Source organism: Oreochromis aureus, linkage group 8, assembly GCF_013358895.1.
Source record: "Oreochromis aureus strain Israel breed Guangdong linkage group 8, ZZ_aureus, whole genome shotgun sequence".
In the NCBI taxonomy this organism is placed as follows: domain Eukaryota; kingdom Metazoa; phylum Chordata; class Actinopteri; order Cichliformes; family Cichlidae; genus Oreochromis; species Oreochromis aureus.
The window spans coordinates 10,783,075-10,804,616 of NC_052949.1; the positions used below are offsets into that span (position 1 = coordinate 10,783,075).

Here is a 21,542-nt window from a genome sequence, read left to right on the forward strand (position 1 = left end):
TGTTCATGCAGGCGAGTGTGTAAGGATTTCTGATATGAATTCTGAAGTGGAGCTGTGTGCTCTCAGGTGAAACAGCGTCTCAGAAAAAATAAGGTGCTGTCAAATGAAAACCTTTCATTAACACGCAACTTCTTCTTCTGAGGTAAAAAAAAAAAACCCAAAAAACCCCAAAACCCAATCTTGGTTTATTTCAGTTCATTTGAAATGGCAAGTGCAGTGGCTGAATATAACTAAGTACATCTTTTAGGGATACATTTGTGGCACTTTCTTTGAGTTGATTCTTCTTATTTTACTTTAAATCTTAGGTCTCAATGTAATGTATTTTAATATAGATAAAAGGGCTTCTTACACAAAACTGCACAAATTCTGCAGCCCTGCAGAGCGCTGAAGTTTAGCAAGTGTAACAAGATTGCATCTCGTTAAAAGTGCATCCAATGTGGAAGATGCACTGACAAATTTGCCTGCTAGTTAGTGCAAATGCAATGTTATCAGTTAAGGTACTTAGTACTGACCAAATCATAGCCAACCGAAGGATGAACTGAATCATGGATTTGACCAAAAACCCATAATGCTGCATGCACAGTACTGTGCAAAAGTCTTGAGTCCCTTTTCATTTCTTTATTTTGCTTCCAAGGAGCCCAAACACTATCAGGTTGAATCTATCATAAATAGCAAAGATATAGTAATTTGTCTCGTGGTCTGTGATTCAGCCATTTTGGGTTCTTAGTTTCAGTTCTGGTTATATTAAAGTTCAATAAGGAGCGATCAATAGAAGAAATTGAACATGATTTATTGATATACAGAATTCAATTAAGGTATTTGTCGATTAAACTCTGATGGCCCATCACAGCAAAACAGAATCCCAGCAGTCATATCAATTAGGGCAGGACCCCCCCGAGTCTAGACAATGGTGGTGGAGATAAAGATGGAGGCTTGGATGGAGCCTGAGTAACACAGGAGGTGGGTTGCACAATGGGATGTGCAAGAGAGAATCACAGATGAGCAGTGAGATTTAAAGTGTGCACAGTTGAGGCTTATTGGCCTGACGAAGGTGGGCAGAAAGATGGTTGGACTAGACCAGTGATGTCACAATGGGAAGCAAACAAATGTGTGACTACAGATCTTCGTTACTGAACTTACACATACACTTCATTTTATTAGTTTCCTCAGGGTATCCCCTGATTCCATCCTGTGTCTTTTTCCCGTGTCAAGTTTATCTTTGTGTCCAATTTTCTTGATTTAGTTATTGTTACTTACCTCCTGTTTCACTTTGCTGTGTAGTTTTCTTGTGTATTGTACTCAGTCTCACATCTTCTTCTGGGACTGTGTTGATTGTGTGTACCTGTGTCTTGTTTCCTCTCAGCTGTGGTTCATTCCCTTGATTAGCTCTTTGTGTGTGACTATAAATAGATAATAATAATACATAAATACTTCTTCCTTTTGTCCTTTATTTAGTCCTTTGTTTAGTCATCTGTTTAGTCTCCCAGTGTGCTACTTTGTGTCACTTTTCTTGCTGGATTTATAGGACTTTGTGTTTATGGACTTCATTATTGAACTTTTATCCACCGATGAAGGCGTGCTTTTTGTTTATTCCACCAATATTTAGTCCAAATTGTTGCCAATATGTACACTGAGTGTCTGCAGTTATATGTAAAAAACACTGGAAGCTCTGTCATGGTGTGTGGCTGCATTTCAATCAGTGGTTTGGGGAGCTTTGTCAAAATCTATGTAATTGTGAACAAAAAAGGGTACAACAAAATGTTGATCAACCACGCAATACAGCGTAATGGCTTCATTTTTCAACATGACAATGACTTCCTACCAAGGCAGTAAAAGTATACCTGGATAAAAAAAGATAAGAAAAACACACACACACACAATACAACACTATCAGTCAAGCGTGGCCACTTCAGAGCCCGGACCTAAACATTACTGAAGCACTGTGGGATCGTCTTGACAGAGAATGGAACAAAAGGCAGCCAACATCCAAAGAAGAGCTTTGTCCTTCAAGTAGCTTTGACAACTGTTCGTGAAGACTTCTTAAAGAAATGAACAGAAAGCTTTAGAGATTTCAGCCTGTGTTAAAAAACATAGGTGGTCGTACCAAAAATACTGTATTTCGCACATTTTCTGCCCATTTCCCTTTTTCGAGCAAAATACAGTGAGGGATGACTCAAGACCTACTGTATACATACTTGTCCATAATATTTACAGCTGAATATCAGCTTAAGCCCATTTTAATATGAGTATTTTTTTTGTTTTCCTTTCCACTGCAAGCTTCTAATTCCTCTCCATTTAAGATTTAATGAGATTTGAATCATCCTATTTACTACAATAATTATTATTTTCCTTTTCTTTTGCAGTTTTTAGATTTTTTATTCTGGGGAAAATTGCCTATACAGATTTTTCTGGTCTTTTAAATCAGCATAGAATTAAAATCAATTGCTTCCTGTTGTCCTGTTGCAGGGTTCCATGGTCAGAGACTACCCATTTCCAACCGTAGATGTCCCAGACCACGCTCACTACACTATTGGTGTTGTCATCCTTGCTGTAGGCATCACAGGCTTGCTGGGAAACTTCTTGGTCATATATGCTTTTTGCAGGTATTTGTTTTTCTGCTTATGTGACTGGTTTAAATAAATGTCCTACAGTTACTTTTGCATATCTCTCTGATAATAGAATACGTTGTGACTTATTTATTCACAGTTCATTAAGCATGACAGCAATTCAACAGCTGTATGTTTGTATGCAGGAGCCGAAGCCTGCGGACACCATCCAACATTTTCATTATTAATCTGGCAGTCACAGACTTCCTCATGTGTCTCACGCAGACGCCCATCTTCTTCATCACCAGCATGCACAAACACTGGATCTTTGGGAAGAAAGGTACAACACTGTGCACATACAAAGCTTAACATTTAACTCAGTTACGTAACATGTTGCACTTACAGACTTTACAGACTCTAAACAGTCTTTTATATGTGCGGGCACGCACACTTTGAATTCCACCTGTAACCTTAACCTTTTCATTGTGACATACAGTTCAATGAATATTTCACACAGATACACACACAGAAGCACAGCTGTCACCCTGTATGATCACTTTTCTGTCACAGTTTAAAATAAAAAACACTGTGCGATAGGGTTACTCATAATCAGACGTGCAGGATGATAGCGTGTTTTACATGAATGCATTCGGAGGGAGGTATCATTCATTAGCAGACGCCGTATTGGGAACAGAGATGGAGAGGTTTTTAAAGAGGCAACACACTCCACTGATCAAACACTGGTAGTCGAGGCGCCTTCAGGAGGTGTCCTGACCTTGATGAAGACAGCCAATGGCTGTCAGAGCTGGAGCTTAAGTCTCAGCTGTGGTTACCGCAGGAGGTCGTTTGCTTCCTTTTTTTTATTCTAGCCATGGCCATCCTCCCACCCAGTTATCCTTTGTAAAACACAGAACAAGATTCAGATTATGAAGTTAAAAAAAAAGAAGTAAACCAGGCGAGTCTTGCAATTTATGATGTGTTTTTCCTTTTTTTAGGGTGCAGTAAGTCATTTTTAAGATAATTTCACATGAATAGAATATTCATGTGAAATTAAACCTAATGTGTCCTAAAAAAAAAAATTAGATTAATCCATTAAAAATACATATGAGTGGACACCTGTTTGTCGAAGCCAAAATGTTGCCCCATCATCTTAAATATGGTGAGGTTGACATTTTTGGTTATCATGTTTTATGTATGTGGCTAGAGAATCAACCACATACATTGAACACTTCATAGGTTTATTTTATTTTAAAGATTACAGATAGCTCGGTTAAACTGTATATGAGTTTTTGACATTTTTACATGTATAGTTTCATCATCGCTTTCTCATCATGGTTGTTTCCTCCTCCACCAATGCGCTCTCTTCTTCCTCATCCTCTTTCTCGTCACCTTAAGCCTCATCTCTTGAATTTAAATCAGGGTTTTAAGACATGCCAATGTGCATGAACATGCTTATTTGTCCCAATATTTTTGCAATTACTTATTGTCAGCAGAGGGCTAACAACAAGCCAGCTAAACAACAACAGCACGTTATAAGCTAAAGAAAATATACAAGCTAATGTTAGGCTTGAGTGTCCTAAAAAATTACACTTTCCCTCTGATAAACACATAAACAATTTGATTACATTCTCACATCATTGAGAGTTTATTTGCTGAATTTCATCATCAGTCCATCAGCTGGCTAACAGTGTCAAATATACTCAACAACTCATCTCAGGATCGGTGTCATTGGTCACAAGTGATACATCAGCTCTTATCAGATTGCTTTCATATCAGATCGCTTTCAAAAGGTTTTATAGTCTCCTCCAAAGTAAATAGACCTAAATAACTATTGATAGCTGAGGTAAACAGCGGCCCAAAAACCTACACCCACTGCAGATGAACAGTGGCTAGAGGTGTTCGTCCCACAGAAAACACCGTAGCTAGGATTATGCATTTGAACTGGGAGAGGTAAGAAAGCTGTTTTTATTTTGGCTGCAATCTGTAATGTACTGACATCTAGTGGCAAGATGGTACACACTGTACCTTTAAAAAACAAATCTCAATACAGTAATTAATAATGGAATTTTTCCGTAACAGCATTACCTTAGGGCAGATGCATGACAGATGTAATTGGGAGAAGTTAAATTAATACATACAGTACATGTATTAATAGCGTTAGGGTTAGCCCTTATTCTAATGTGTTGTTTGCAAGCTGCATGTGGCTCTTTAGCTGCTAAAGAGCCATGGGTTGCCAGCCTCTGCTGTAGGGACTCTGTGAGTGGCAGTTTTAGGAGGTAAGCTGCACTGTTAGCCTTTGCAGTAATTTCCATAGCTTAGTACTGCAAAATCAACAGTAAAAAACTCTAAAGGATGTTAGCAGTTTAGTACTGTAATTTGCATGTAATTGTGGGAAAATTCCATGAGATTACATTATTTTTACGGTAACTCACCGTACTCATGGAAACAGCTGTAAAATACAGCAAATGTAACAACTGGTGATGTTACTGAGATTATACTATTACACCATCCGGATTTCTGTTGTTTTCTACTGTAGATCTAAAAGTAATTACTTAAATCCTCATTCAGAGTGTATTACCATAAAATGTGATTCACTGTGAAAGTAGTATAACATATAAACTACAGCATAATTTTTAACTTAAGGAGTAAGTTGCAGCCACACTAAAATTTAATTCCTTGAACTGAATGGAACCTCATATATTAATAAATGTATTTGTTAAGTCAAACAATGTGAAACATTAGTAATACTATTAATTAATAGTATACTTGTAAGGTTAGTATTGTGATAGAGTCGCGTATATTTTAATTATACTCTTGTAGACATTATGACATTATGCTAGTACAATTATGGTGAACAAAAAGTACATCTAAAAGTTAATTTCAAGAATACTGTTATGTACTAAAACGGGGGCCAATATAGTCCCAAGAAGCATTATTAGTATACGTACTAGGTAAGGTATACTTGGGAAATATAATTGAAGTATACTTATTTTTTTGTATGGCCAGCAACAAATACTAATGGCTACATTTAGAGTAATGTTTAAAAATGACTTAATTTAGCATGGTGTTCCTTTTTCTCTTCTTATTCTTTCTGGACCTTCATTTGTTTTGTATAAGGTGGTACTTTTAAGACACCTCTGCCTAACTACAGTGAACTAACCTAATAATATGCTCTGCACATTATCACAGTTTAGCGCGTTGGGTTGTGTTTTTAAATCAATTGTTACGTTTTCAAAGCTTTTTAATGCGACAGGTGCGATAGCTGACACCACACCTTCACCTGACGTACAACGTGACGTATGACGCACACGTCGGGTATTCACTTTCAAAACAACAATGGGGATAGAAAATATTGCTCGAGTGGTTAATGCTCCTTTCGCTGGTTGCCAACCACCATTAAATAACAACAAGAAGAAAATATTGATCTGCTTCTCTTAGTTTTGCACGTTTAAGCCGCAATTCACACTCAAACAAAGCTGCAAAGCAGGAGAACAACATGACCATCAACTATTCTGTGCCACAGATCCAGTTCGCTGCAGCACAGAGTGATGATGAGACCGTTAACATGTGCAACTTAGAAGTAGTCAGAGGTAACTGGATGTTCAATCGGGTTAAATGCAAGGTTGATTGGATTATATCTGAAGATCGTATGCTATTCGTGATAACTCTGCTAGACTCCAAATTGCTCGTCCATGCGGGAGTATCCCAAAATTAAATGAAACCACTTAACACTTTTTCCCTAAAACGGACTGACATGGGACACATTAAAGTTGGATCGGAACCAGCTAATCAGTCTGAAGGTAAGTGTTTTTTCACTTATTCGAGAGAAGTCCGAAATGCGTTCTTATTACTGTTTGTTTTGACTTTTAAGCTACCCTACCAGGATATTTTCATTCAAATGCTAAGACAAAATGTCAATAGCTATGAATGTGGAGACTCAAAAGACTAGTTAGGTAATAGTTGCCGATGGATTTATGAGACTTGATAGAAACTTGGACGTTTGCAACAGGTGAATCGGTGAACTACCGAGGTTGCGCCCAAATGCTTAAAGCTGTTAGCTGGTCAGTGTTTTCAGGTGTGCTTGTACTACCTGTACGGTGCGGAGTGCTGACTAAGTCATGTTAAACCCATTAAAGCGTCGAGCTCAAATATCTTTTCGTTTTTGTGCACTGCTCTCTTGTCGGCACACATTTTCTGTTTATTGAAGCCTTTTGTGAATAATTTTGATCATGTAAAAACTGGGAATTGGTCCCTATTGACAATACTCTTATTTTTGCATTGCATATGTCATTCAGGAAAGGTAATTGGTCACTGAACTTTTGCAACTGTGTATTTCTAAATTTTGTGGCTTCAGTGCACGCAAATTTATATTGTTCAGTTTGCATGTTAAAAGCCTGCCAAGCACCCCAAGGCTGATTATGCTTGGTAAGAAGTCATTTATGAAATAGAGCTGATTAGACCATATTAAAATTTCTGTTTGGCACAGGAGCTTTTCGTGGACACAGGTATCCAGTCTCTGTTTTGTTAGCTCAAATTTCTGTAATTTTCTTTATAAACCAAGGTTGTTGGACATGTGTCTCAGTGAATCCAGCAAAGTAACAATATCAAATTTCACATTACATATTACTGATCAACATAGTAATCTAGCTACACCAACAGCAAAAATACTGAAGTCAATACTGTAAAGTTTAACAGCAGAACAAACTATAAACTCCAAAATAACCATACAGTTGATTCATCTCCGGTAATTTAACTGGGCTGACTCTTTGTTAGGTGTGTTTAATGGGCAGAATAATTCCCAATTATGTACAATTATAATATGTTAAAACGGACTTATGTACATAAGGCCATTAATAATTAACTGTACATAGCTATTTGCTTTATGACTATCTAGACAGTGTGAAGAAGTGAAGTATTGAAATTATTTTATGTTGCATAATGACAACATGTTGCCCCTATACATTTAAGGACAAAAGTTCAATGACCGCCACCTGCTGGATGGTGAGTGCAGAGGGCGTGTAATTGTTGAGCTGGACAAAGAGAACATCTTTGCTGATGCAATGTCAGTCTTCTTTGGTTCATTCTATGTATTGAACCTGGAATACCAGGAGTCAGCATGTGCAAGGTTTTTGTAAGGATAAACCCTGAAGAGGGAACAAAATGTACCTCCAAGGTTGGGACAAGCAGAAAGACTGGGACCACTGTGAAGCGAAAGGTTGTTCACATTAACCCTCATGTCACAACTTTCCTCCAGTGGCTTACTGAATTTGAGTGGAGAACTTCAAATTAGGTAACTGTTTTTGCCATTTTAGTGAATTTCTTGTATAATTTAAGTGACCAATGTGTTGTTACCTGTGTCTCCACAGATGATCCATGGCCCATGCTTTCTGGACATTTACACAAGATGAGCAACAATGAAGACAAGCTCTCTTGCCATCTTGCAAGACGCTGTCTCTGTCCAACAGGTTTTTTGAGTGCAACAGTGTTGATTTTTTTCCTTCTTTTACCCGTTTGTTAAAAATTATTGCAGCTACTTACACTTTAATTGTCACATGTATTGGCTCACCCTACAAATCAATGAACTCAGTCCACAAAGCAAGATCAGGGTTCAGTGCAGGTCAGTCAAGTTCCTTCACACCACACACGCTCATCCATGTCCTTGTGGACCCTGCTTTGTGCATTGATTTGGTGGTGTGAGCCAGTATTTTGGACAAAGTGTATATAAAGGCAGAAGTGTGGGGCTTGATATTATATTCATTACAATTCAGTTTATTTGTATGGTGCCAACAAAATGAATGCCAAGGCACTTCACATTGTAGGTTTAAGACCCTACAAAATATAACTAAGAAAACCCAACACTTGAGCATATGTTGTCTGCCATGATATGGATATGACATAATATCGTTATTGTTTGTACAACCATCTGAGAAAATAATGGATTACATGGTTTAGTAAAACAAGTGCTTCCTCAATCAAAATATGTTTTCAGTTCTTTTCAGTTTTTGATTTTGGAAATGTGTATTTCTGCAGAGGAAAATCAGAACTGAAATAAAAAGTGGTGTAAAGCACATGAATTATATTTTGTGTGTGTGTCTATCTATCCATCCATCCATCCATCCAGTTTTTTGGAACCCTCCAGTCTCTTACAGTATGTTACTGTTAACTGAAATTACGGTAAATTACGACCTGTTAAACAGTAAATGACCGCCTGTTGGGAACGGTATCCTCTAGCAGAGATGAATATTTTTGGTACTGATGATGCGTGATAACGGTAAGTTACTGGTTAATATATTGCAGTTTATTACCTTGCAGCGGGCTTACAGTGACATACCGTGAATAAACGGTAGTATACCAATTTCTTAATCACAGTATGATGTTACTTTGTTGACGTAATTTACGACATAACGACATAACGGTATCTCACTGGCGACAGTGACGCCAGTGAGATACCGTAAAAAGCTTCGGTGCGTTACCATAATTTGTCCAAGAGTATTATACCACACCAGCAAAAAACGGTATCATCCTGCAGAACGGTAAGCTACCGTAACACGGCGTCACGGTATGACGCTGGCAACAGTGACGCCAGTATGTTACCGTAAAGTGGCGATGAAAAGTCTAACAGTGTGGATGATCTGTCAGTCTGTCTATTGCAGGGACATTGATTTTCCCCAAAGAATAAACTTTAGTGACCAGTTCAGGCAACAATTATATACAATGAAATGATGTCATCTATTAATTCATTTTCTTAACCGCTTGTCAGGTTAGCAATGTGGTACCCTGCCCATCCTAGGCTGAGAGGCAGGGTACTCCCTGAACAGCTCACTAGTCTATCACTAAGATAGATCTAAGATAGAGAGACAGACATTGAGTAACCAATGTGCCTAACAAGCAGGAGGAACCCACACAGGCCCATGGATAATGTGACCCCAGCCAGCTGCTGGACCTCCTTGCTGTGAGGCACTCTCCCACTGATGAAATGATGTCACATAGATTTGATTTAATTTACTAGAAGACCACAGCAGGTTGAAGTTACCCATATTATTCCAGTAGGTTTATATTTGACACACATTCTTTGACAAGCTTTCAAATGCAACATTCAAAATGTTAGAAACAATAGGACATTTAATTTCTTGCACATGATAACATGCTGAGTGTTTGCCACTAAGCAAACCACAAGTCTTCAATGTTGTTTGGACAGATGATACCAAAGTAAATATGTTTGGTCATAACAGTTAACAGTCAGCACCACTAACCAGGCTGAAGTGTTGTGGCAGAACTTTAAGAGAGATGTGCAAAGACAAATGCAAACCCCATGAAAACAAATGAGCTAAAATTCCTTACCAGCGATGTGAGAGATTAATAAAGTCATACAGAAAACAATCACTTCAAGTTATTGCTGTTAAAGGTGTTTCAGCTAAATCATGGGGTGTTCTTGGTTTTTCACAAGATTGTAGGAGACCACCTACTTGTGTCAGTCAATAGATCGATAACATTCAAACTGGGTGGTATTTTTAACACATTTACCCACAAGTGTGGGTGTACAGTAGCTATAGTTTAGGGCTATGTAGCTATCACCTGAAGTTTAAAACTGCTTCACAAAGACTGATCCCATACAGCTATCAAGGCTTTTCCGTTTCTTGTTATCAATCTAATAGCTTTTACTGGTGTGTGGCATGTCTTTATGAACGAATGAATGAATTCAGGGTCTCAAATATGAGAAATATAAAAACCTAACTGATGGTATTTTTTGATTTGAGTATTCTGTGATATAAAATAAGCTGCTAGGGGGGAAAAAATCAAATGAAAACAAGAAGAACAAATTAAGTGAAATTCAAAGCAAGCAGGTTTTACATTTGATGGACTGCTGGCTGGTTGTTAGAGTGAATTGTCGTCTCTCTCTCTCTGTGTAAGCCTTATGATTGACTGATGGGTGTTCCTTGGCTATCGCCCAGTATCAGCAGGGATTGGCTACCGCACACCTGCAACATTATTTGGTGAAGCGGCAAAGAAAATGGATAAAGATTAAGTATCACAAAATGCCATTATTAAATGAGCTCCAGCCTAATTCCAAACACTGCAAAACATTTTAGAAATCATAGATTATTCAGCATTTAAAATTGTTGAATGTATTTATTTGTCCACCTCGGTTCTAACGAATCTGATGCTTTCACACGCCATACTTTTTCTTCTTCTGGATACTCACTGGAAGTTGTAGTTTAACTTTACCTTATCTACCATATGCAAATGACAATTTTTATTATTTATTTTTAGATTTAAATGTCTGTTTTTATTGCATATCTTCACATTTTGCATAAAAACAATGTCATTAATTTTTTCCCCACTTATAAAGCATTTGGACTTCACCGTGCTCTGAGCATTGTTGTTACAGCAAATGCCACAGGACTTAAAAATATTGTTCTTCTTCAGAAACATCTGCTGTTTATTGTGAACTAGTCTGGAATTTATTAGCTTCAGTAACTTTGGCTTTTGCACACACGCACACACACAGATGTGTTGATGTACACTATATTAAACTACCTTAATCGCCTGCATTTGTTTGAGTTTCATCACAAAGCCAACACACTGCAGAGTTTGTTGGAAGCACTGACTTGGTGTTGTGATTATATGACGTGCGACAGGTCAATGGTAATTACAAAACTACAGCCTGGAGGAAAAACAGCTGATGAAATGATGAGTGACTGCTTGTCGTTTGTCATGCGTGTCTATCTGCATGAATATATTTCCACAAGTGTATCTATTAGATTTCCTCATGGATACATTAAATGGAAATATGCCAACAACGTGTCTCTCTAAAAAAAGACAGAGTATGTTAAAATATTATTACACATTCTTCATTATATAAACATTAGATTTCACACTCCCTGCTTTCTATTTCCCTCACATTTTCTCTAATTTCTAATCCATCACATACACTTGTCTGCAAATGATGTTAACTGTAATCGCTAACCTAGAGCTCTTTTCCAGCATTTCATATCTCATTTATCTCATTATACTTCGAAATGTAGCGTGAAATTGAGTGCCAATCAAATTATTTAAATAAACTGTTTTGGGGCTTTTTTTAGCAAGATAGTTGTAAAAAAGGATAAAAAAATATGTCAATGAAGTTCATGTTAACGCTGACAATAAACTGTACATAAAAGATGGAAATAGCCACCATGATGTTAACCACTGGTTTGTGAAGTTCCCTTACTACCTATTGGTGCTTGTGTTGGTATACACTTGTTAGTCATAGCGACCCCTAAGACCTTATTCTTCATCTTTCACCTGCTCCGTCACCAGTCAATCACCTGCCTCCATCTCACCCTATTCCTTCATACACTCTGCATGTCCTCCTTCACTGCATCCATAAACCTTCCCTGTGCTCTTCCTTTTTTCCTCCAGCCTGCCTTCAAACACGCTGTCTCCTCTTTCTCTTTACTCAGCAGTATCCTAGTTACAACAAGCACCTTGCTGGTCAACAGCACTGGTGTCGGTCATTGTTAACACAATAATGCCTGGATGATAATGCCTATTTTTGATTTGGCAATGATTTTATACCAAATGTTCTTCCTGATGCAACTCTCTCCATTTATTCTGCCTTGAGACCGTCACGAGGAGCACATCTGTTTGCAGCCCTCATGGCTGGGTTGATAACTTGGAGACTTAACACAGTTTAAACTCATGAGTTATAAAGGCATTCACTCAGATGTGGAAGTTCTTTCTTCCCACTGTTGCCAAGTTCTTCTAGGGTTCTCTATAGGGTCTATATAAGATAAAGCACTGTGAAGGAACTTTTGTTGCAAATTGGTGCTATACATACATAAAAAAGGAATTGAACACTTTACATGTTATGAAGTTGCAGAGCTTTTAGCTCTTTTCCTACTTGTACCATGCTTTTTGGATTATTAATAGCTGGGAATTTCAACAGGGAGCAAGCCTCAAGTGGTTATTGGAAGAATGCAGTTTTTGTCACTTGACTCTAAGAATTTCTTACAGTCCAGTTGTATAGACTATGAAGCATAGATCTCAAATGGTCAGCCAGCAAAAAAGTTCCCCTTAGGAATAGAAAGCTAAACCTAACTAGAGTTAGAGAGTTAACCACTTTGTTTGCCATCAGTGTAGTTTTTACTACAATTATTTGTCATTGTTCATTCAGATGTGATCAGTATCAACGTGAGCATTTCTTCTTACTCTCTGTTCACATCGCCTACCCAGGTTGTGAGCTGTACGCCTTCTGTGGAGCTCTCTTCGGTATCTGCAGTATGATGACACTGATGGTGATTGCAGTGGACCGGTACGTAGTGATCACCAGGCCTCTGGCTTCCCTCGGGGTGATGTCTCGTAAGAAAGCATTCACCACTGTGGCTGTTGCCTGGCTCTATTCAATGGGCTGGAGTCTGCCGCCCTTCTTTGGCTGGAGTGAGTACAATTTTATTCAGTGACCTGGACATTTAATAATGATTATCAGTGTGATATAGCGATATAGTTTTTGAATCTCTGTCTAGGTACTTATTTCTAACTGATCTAACTAATGGCAGCGTTTCTATTTCCTGATGAAAAGTGCGACATTATTTCAAAGAGATCTTGGTTTGGCTTTTCAGCATGGAAAAAAATGAACATTTCACGTGAATCATTAAAACACTTGATGGATATGATAGTGGAACAGTGTTTATTGAGGCTCTGCAGACTTACACGTTTTATGGTACCACATTTGCATCTGTTTGTGTAGGTACTAGCATTTGGAGAGTACACACAAAGGGGTATGCTACCAATGCAAATATGCTTGTGTGCAGTCCTCCAAGGACCTGACACCTTAACATTGATTAAGCTATGTGAAGGTTAAGCGCTGACTGGTTGAAAAGTGGACAATAACAAGAAAAAGGAGCGACAGCGGAGTTCAATACAAACAAGAGAAGAATGAAAAAAAAAATCTAAGACAAAAAGTTCAACATGAGAAGCACAGATGGTGGACACTTTCCACTGTTTTTAGCACGCTGTTTCACTATTTTAGCTCTTTGCATATAACTTCTCTGACTAGGCCCAACAACATCCCAAGCAGAAGTATGGTTGTTTGTGTGACTGCCACCTGGTGAGAGTAAACAACTACACATGTAGACAATGGTCTGCAAAGCTGTGTGTACCACCACAGAGCCGTGTTTGAGCCATCTCTCTCATATTAGTGTAACACTTCTGGAGTCGTTACAGTATACTAGGACCAGTTAGGTTCGACTACTAGAGTAGTAATGAGTGTAGGATGTAATAAAGACCACAGACCAGAAAATACGTTTAAATTGCCGGCTTGTTATTTTGGAAAAGACAGAGATAATAGACAGTTGACAAACATTATATAAAACATTCAACACACCTTTAAGGAAACAAGATATTTTCTTTCCCTTTTAGTTCAGTAATTTCTGTTAATTTATCCTATTTATTTCAAAACCTTTTATTTGGCTTTAAAAGGATGTTATTTTCAACCTAGGTTATTGTTTTATTCATTTCAAGTTCTAAGTTCAAGTTTATCCTTTGACCTATTTGAATTAACACTGTGTTATTTAAATCAAGCTTAGTTCTTTTAAGCCCAAGATTTAATTTAATCTTGGTCTAAGTTCAACCTTTAAATTTCAACCATTCCTTATTTTGTTTTAACCCAACAAAATTATTTACATTTCCATTAACACCATTACAGCATTAAAATTGGTTGTCCAAAATAAGTTACAAAACATGTAAAAACTGAAAACAATTCAGCAAAAGGCTGAACAAATCCCTAAACAAACAAATAAACAAAAGAAAATTGTCTCTGTGTCCTTTAACTATAAATCCTGGAATTGCTCTGAATGATTATCCAGTGCTTTGAAAGTCCACTGTTCTTTTGCAGAGGTGTATGGATTAATCCTACCAGTTTTTTTAGTGAAAGAGTTCAACGTCCAGCAGGGGGCAGTTTCCTTTTCCTGCTCGGTACAGTTCAATGGGTCCCTGGGTGGCTCGCCATCTTGTTTCTCGCTCAGCGGATCAAACTCGATTCTAGCTCGGCATTTCCCGATCCAAACCTTAATGGCCTACCATAACAACAAAGCAATATGCATAAACATTTGAAAATAACACACGGGTAGCCCTTAAATAACAGTAAAAGTCCGTTTTTTCCAGCTTATTTAGCCGTAAATGAGGTGACGCCAATATGGCGTGCTGAAACACCGTCAAAGGCCTTTGAACTGCAGCCTGTGTGTTGGTCAAGCACCAATCCACCGTTTTTAACATAAAACAGCATAAATCTGCTACCTTGACTTTCCATTTGCATGAAATGAGCAATATAATACAACAAAACATTTCTTGCATGAAATAAAATACAATTTCTGAACTCACCAAGTCCCGTTCGGTTACGTTCACAACGTCACCAAGGCAAAGACAGGTCGGAAAAACAAAAATATATTCTCCAGAGTACAACAATGGCTTTATGTAGACTTCTGGCTTGTTTTTTAATATTTTTTTCACTCGTTTAGGCAGCAGCTCCGCAAGAACTGTCTGCATTTCTCCCTCTCCAGCTTCAAAAAGAAGGAACAACCCGCTTGGGTGTGGCTATCACAGGAGTCACGCTGCAGCGTACCCTTTCACAATAAGAGTCTGAACACATATTTTAGCCATTTTACCTGAATTAACATAAAAACACCATGAATTAGCAAGTTTTTTAACCTTTTAACATATGTTTAAACACAAATGAAATCCTATACCATGAATTATATCATTGCTGATGTTTTTAATGAATTTCCTTAACCATTATGTTCTATTTATTGACAACTATTTATCACCAGTAATATATTTCTTATGACTGTTTTTACTAACAGGCTTTTATCTATTGACAACTGTTAACCAGGGTTACACCCTCCCCTCTTAAATGTATGCAAGCCCCTTTGCATAATGCATAGATCAGACTACCTGGATATCATGGATTTCAATAGAGCCTGTGACAGCTTCACTTAAGCTTTGGAACAAAGACTGAACTATGCCAACAAGAGGGTTTCCTAATTGAGGGTATGTTAAGTGCTTGGGCTTTGTTCTCTCTCGGGATGATCTTCTGACCAATTGCTCTGCTTCAGGGTCATTTCTTTCATTTTCATTGTTTACAGGTTCAGGTCCATTCACCTGAGTTTGAGTTGCTTCCTCATCATTAGTTTTCGTTGAGTCCGATACATTGTCCATTTCATTCTGTTGAGTCATTTGAGCTCTTTCCTTTGCAGGTTCAGGCACGTTTTCCATTTCAGGTGGTTTCTCCATTTCAGGTATTTTGTCATTTTCAGGTAAGTTTTCCATATCCGGTAGGTCTCCACAATCAGGTAAGTGTACAGTTTCCGTCATGTCCAGGTGCTCTTGAGCAATATCAGGCACTGTCACATGTTCTGAGACTTGAGAATTGTCTGATTTGGGTTGCTCATTAGCATGGTTTGACTTAGCCTTGGGAGGAAAGACTACTTTGTATTCCTCAATCGACCTTGAGATCTCCTTGGGAGGAGGTGGAGGGTAATACAGAGGGTAGTTATCCTCCTCAGAGTGGTATTCAAGTTCAGGTTCATCAGGATCAGTTGTTGGGTGTTGACGTGTGCTTGGCCGATGAGGCTTTACTTGGACTGCTGGAGGATTTTCAGGGGCAGATGGCAAAAACCCACAAGGTAACAAAAGGTCTCTGTGGAGAGTTCTAGTGGGACCATGGTGATACTCAGGTTTGACTGTGTATACTGGGAGGTTGTCTTTTTGACTTACAACCACGTGGACGATGGACTCCCACCTATCAGCCAATTTGTTTTTTCCCCTAATCCGAACATTCCTTACAAGCACGCGATCTCCAACACCTAGGACAGATTCAGTTACATGTTTGTCATATCTGGTTTTGTTACGTTCAGCAACTTTGCTGACATTTTTGGTAGCCAGTTGGTAGCTCTCCTGAAGGTGAGATTTGAGGGCTTTAACATACTGTGAGTGAGATTGCTGCTGGCGATGGTTCAGGGGACATTGAAGGCAAGATCAATGGGTAACCTAGGCTGCCTGCCAAACATTAACTCGTCATGCGCGTAAATCCTGTACTTTCATGTTTGGTGCAGTTATACGCATGCACAAGAGGCTTAACAAAGTCACGCCAATGTTTCTTGTCTTCGTCTTTGAGTGTACCCAACATGTTTAGCAGGGTTCTATTAAACCTCTCCACAGGGTTTCCCCTGGGATGGTAGGGTGAAGTTCTGACTTTTTGAATCCCGGCTAGGTCGCATAACTCTTTGATCGTTTTTGACTCAAAGTCTGCTCCCTGATCGCTATGCAACTTCTCGGGAAAACCGTAGTGGATTATAAAGTTTTCCCACAGAGCCTTGGCTACAGTTTTAGCCTTTTGGTTGGGAGTTGTCATTGCTACAGCATACTTCGTAAAGAAATCTGTAATAACTAAGACATCTTTAGTGTTGCTGCGATCTGGTTCAATTGTCAAGAAATCAATACACACCAACTCTAGAGGTCTGGTGACTTGAATGTTTACTAGGGGCGCCGCCCTCTCTGGCAGGGTCTTTCTGCAAACACACCTGCTGCAGCTTTTGATCTTTTGCTCTATGTCTGAGGCCATTTTTGGCCAGAAAAATCTGGTTCTGGCTAAATCAAGAGTCCGGTCAAGACCAAAATGACCCATGTCATCGTGAAGGCTTTTGAACACCATAGGTCTTAGACTTTCAGGAAGAACCAGCTGGTACTGGGCGTCTTCATCTACTTGCCTTTTTCTGTACAAAATCCCATTCTGCAACTCAAGTTTGTTTAGCTCACGCAGAAGGATGCTAAGTTGTGGGATCTCGTTGCGTACAGTAGGAGGAGATGTTTCACCTGTTTCAAGCTGGTGTATGATTTCATTGATAGCAGGATCGTTTCTTTGACTTTGTCTTAACTCTTCTTCTGACAAGCTTGGAATGACAGGAAAAGCATCACACTGGTCGAAACTGTCGGGAACAGCATCAACGGACATAGACAGAGATGTCACGAGTGGGCAGGCGAGCATGGTCTGTGTCAAGAGACTGGAGGACTAGATGTTTCTCACAGATTGCACTGACAGCTTGAGTGGGAACGTGAGTGAAAGGATCGGTGCCAGGCAAGTGGTGTTGCACAAACTGACGGATCCGCTCCTGTTCCTTCAGGGAGACAAGGTCATTTAATGGCTCGAGATGCGGACGACGAGACAGGCCATCTGCGTCTATGTTTTGTTTTCCTGCTCTGTACCTAAGCTGGAACTCAAAAGAGGACAGGGCGGACAACCAGCGATAGCTCGTCGCATCTAACTTAGCGGTGGTCAAAATGTAAGTTAGAGGGTTACTGTCAGTTATTACTGTGAAAGGACTGCCATATAAGTAATCGCAAAACTTTTCCGTTACAGCCCATTTGAGGGCAAGAAACTCAAGTTTATGAGCAGGATAACGGCTTTCGCTTTTCGATAGTCCTCTACTTGCGTATGCAATTACTGCAACTCTCCCTCCTGCTCTTGATAGAGAGCTGCCCCTAACCCAGTTGTGCTTGCATCTGTGTGTGTAATGTCGTAAGGCAACTTGGGGTTGGCAAAGCCTAAAAAACTGGGGCAGAAGTCAGTTTGTCTATAATCGTCTCAAACGCTTTCTGACAACTCTCTGTCCATCTCTCTCCGAAAGGAGCTTTTGGCTGAAAGTATTGGACGTGGTTGGACTTAGAGCTATTGCTTTTCCGCAGAGGGGGGTATCCGGCAGTTAGGTTGGTAAGGGTTTTACGATCTTAGAAAAGTCCTTAATAAACCGCCTATAATACCCATAAACCCTAAGAAGGAGCGGAGTTCTTTCAAGTTCTTGGGACTTGGCCATGTTTTTAATGCTGCTACTTTTTCGGGTCTGTTTCTACACCGTTTTGGGAGACAATGTGCCCTAAGTACCGAACTGACGTCTGAAAAAACATACATTTTTCAGGCGATAGCTTCAGACCGTATTCTTTGAGACGATTAAGCACGTGGAGAAGGCGGGTCTCGTGTTGTTCGAGGGTTTCGAGTAAACTATAAGGTCGTCTAGGTAGACCAGGACTTCCTTAAGGTTGATGTCGCCCATACATTTCTCCATCAGCCTTTGAAATGTGCTGGGAGCGTTTGTTATTCCTTGGGGCATCCGGTTGAACTCGAAGAACCCCATCGGACATACGAAGGCTGTTTTGTGCTTATCTGCCTCATCGACCTCGATCTGGTAGTACCCGCTTTTGAGGTCAAGGACCGAGAACCACTTCGATCCTGTCAAGGCGGAGAACGCTTCTTCCAAATTAGGAAGCGCCGTGGCGTCTTTGATGGTGTTCAGATTCAACTTGCGGTAATCTACACAAAGTCTTACGTCTCCGTTTTTCTTCCTTACCACCACTATCGGTGAGGAAAATGGCGACTCGGATTCACGAATGACACCTGCATCGCTTAGCTCCAGCAAATGCCTCCGTCACGGCATCAAGATCTTGTGGTCGTGCGGGCGAGGTCTGTGTTTAAAGGGGTTTCATCGCTCAGTTTGATTTGGTGCTTTACTTTGTTAGTGCAACCAAAGTCTGTATCGTGTAGTGCGAAAACCTCCGACATAGCACTTAACTTTTGTGTGATTCGTTCTTTCCATTCAGCAGGGACTGGAGAATCAGCAAAGTTAAGGTTAAGCTCAGCAGGGTTTGAGCTGGGAGTCTGTTTAGACTGCTCTGTGGTCTGACTGTTTGGTATGATCTCTTGAATAGCATGCATTTCAGCAATGACACTTTTCGCAGGGATAACTATGTCATGCTTACTTTCATTTCGCAGGACCACTGGAAGCTTTTGTGAGGGTTTCTCAGCAAGGGTAAGTAGACAGTTGGTGACCAAGACACCACCTGGTAAGGAGGATGTAGAGGGGGTCTCGACCACTACCCACCTGCCTGAGTGTTCAGTTTTTGCGTGCACCAAACCCTCTAAGACTCGACTTTGGCCTGCAGGAATGACTTCAGGCTCCTTCCCTGACAGAGTGACAAGACCAAGGCTGTCGTCCTCTTTTGCTTGTGTCTTTGTTGTAACACGCTCAGTACTACTCTATAACCATAAGGCAGGATACTGAGGTCTGTATCAGCCAAGGAGAGGCTTTCAAAGACAAGGTCAAGAGTGTTAGTGCCAATTAAGAGAGAAGACTGAACACTAGAGCGTGTGTCTGGAACAATTAATGCAAGAGAGGACACGGTAAGTTCAGTACCAAAACAGCTCTTTGGAAAGGTAATGTCGACACAAATATAGCCTGAATATGGGACATTCTGACCATTTGCAGCTTCGACTTCTAGCAGGTCCTGTATTGGATGGATTTCAAGGTCTGCAAGATTCTTTTCGTAGAAACGACCGGGACACTGTGGTCACTTGCGATCCGGTATCAAGAAGGCAGTTGCAAGCTTGATCATTGATTTTACTTGAGCAGTGTACTTAGCTCCAATTAGACCTTTGGGTAGTTTCACAGTGGCTGATTTACTGTTTGAGAATCGTTTTTGGGCTTATGTGAGGGTTCGGTGGGACTGGTTTTATCCGTAGCACCCATTTGTCCCGCAAATGAGGGCTCCCTTTAGTTTAAAGGCTGTGTTTGCTTGTTTTGTCTATCCCACAGTAACTGTTTTTCTTTCAACTGTTTCCTTTTGTCAGTGACTAAAGACGGGTTTGGGTCATTTGGGCACACAGAGGCAATATGGCCGTCTTCGCCGCACTGAAACAGTATCCAGGCTTGGGCCTACTCTTTGCAGCTTGGGATGTCAAGGGGTTTGTTCTGGTACTTTGGAGTTGGTCTTAGCATTAGCTTTTGGAGGGTCAGACTTTTTCCTAGGAGGGTTCGGGGTTAATGTTGCGAGATGGCTTTGAAGCTGACTGATTTGTGCCTTTAGTTCTGTGACCAGATCTTTTGAGCATCTACTGGTGGGTCTACTTTCTGGGGTTTCAATCTTGTCAATTCACTCTGCAGCGCAGTTATTTGTGTTCGCATTTCAGTGAGATCGCTTTGCATGGTGAGCGCAGGAAAGTCAGCATTTGCAGCAATAGAGTGAGAGGCTACTTTTGGTCTGGTGGCAGCAAAATGTTTCTTCATTCGGCTTTCTTTTGCAGTATGCTTGTCCTCTTCTACTCTCAACTGTAGCAGCAGCTCGGTGAATGAGGGGTTTGTCTTTTTCCTTTCGAGCTGAAGATCTGTTAACAAGGCACTATCCCAACACCCCGACAGAATTGACGCAGAAGGTGTCGGTCTGCTTCACCAGCTAAGACACCACCTCTTTTCAGAGCTTCTGAGAGAGCTGTTTGCAAGCGATGGAGGTAGTGTGAAGGCTTTTCACCTGCATCTTGCAATGTGTTGAGAAATTTGGCGAAAAGCTCATCGCCATCCTCCACAGTGCCAAAAGCTGAATGGAGTAGTTCAAGATAAGCTGAAGGCAAGGCTTCAGGGCCCAGAGGTTTCACCACGTTGGCAGCAGGCGGTACAAGACTGTCTAAGATTTTCCATGACGTTGCAAGTCAGACAGATTGGGATCTTGAAGTAGGAGCTCTACACTGTGGCGCCATGTATCAAAGTCCACCTCATGACTAGGACAGGGCAGTCTGCCTGAAAAATTTCTGAGGCGGAAGGAGGCGTTCACTGGTGAGACAAGAGCTTCACTTCAAGCACAATGTGCTCTACCACAACCTTTTGCACCTCAGGGTGTGTTATAAAGCTCTGTGGAATGGTAGTTTGTAGATCTGGTTGTGTCTGGTTGACTGACTCAGAATCGCTGATGCGTTCGTTAGCTTTGATTGGTTCTGGAGTTTCACTCTGGATTGGTTGGTCATTTGCTTGTACCTGGGTTGTTGGTTCACTTTGTGCGTCTGGGGTAGGAGCTTCTATGCTGTGTGTGACTGACTGAGCACATTGGGAAAGGTGTTCATGCAGAACAGCTTCAAAAGATTTGCCACTAAGTTTAGCAATGCTTTGCAGTTCATTGAAAAAACTGTTGGTGGCGACG

At 40.1% G+C, this 21,542-nt stretch overlaps 1 protein-coding gene across 4 annotated transcripts in view; it reads left to right on the plus strand.

The window, feature by feature from the left end:
• LOC116328810 (melanopsin-A-like) overlaps positions 1-21,542 on the plus strand; it is an 82,020-nt gene that overhangs the window by 37,174 nt on the left and 23,304 nt on the right. For 3 of the 4 annotated variants that reach the window (XM_039616354.1, XM_039616351.1, XM_039616352.1), the window contains exons 2-4: positions 2,467-2,603; positions 2,753-2,886; positions 12,762-12,965. In XM_039616354.1, the coding sequence (XP_039472288.1) occupies positions 2,473-2,603; positions 2,753-2,886; positions 12,762-12,965 (469 nt within the window). In that variant the 5' untranslated portion in view covers positions 2,467-2,472. Of the gene's footprint in view, positions 1-2,466; positions 2,604-2,706; positions 2,887-12,761; positions 12,966-21,542 lie in introns of those variants that run through there. The other variant, XM_039616355.1, reaches the window with a different exon arrangement.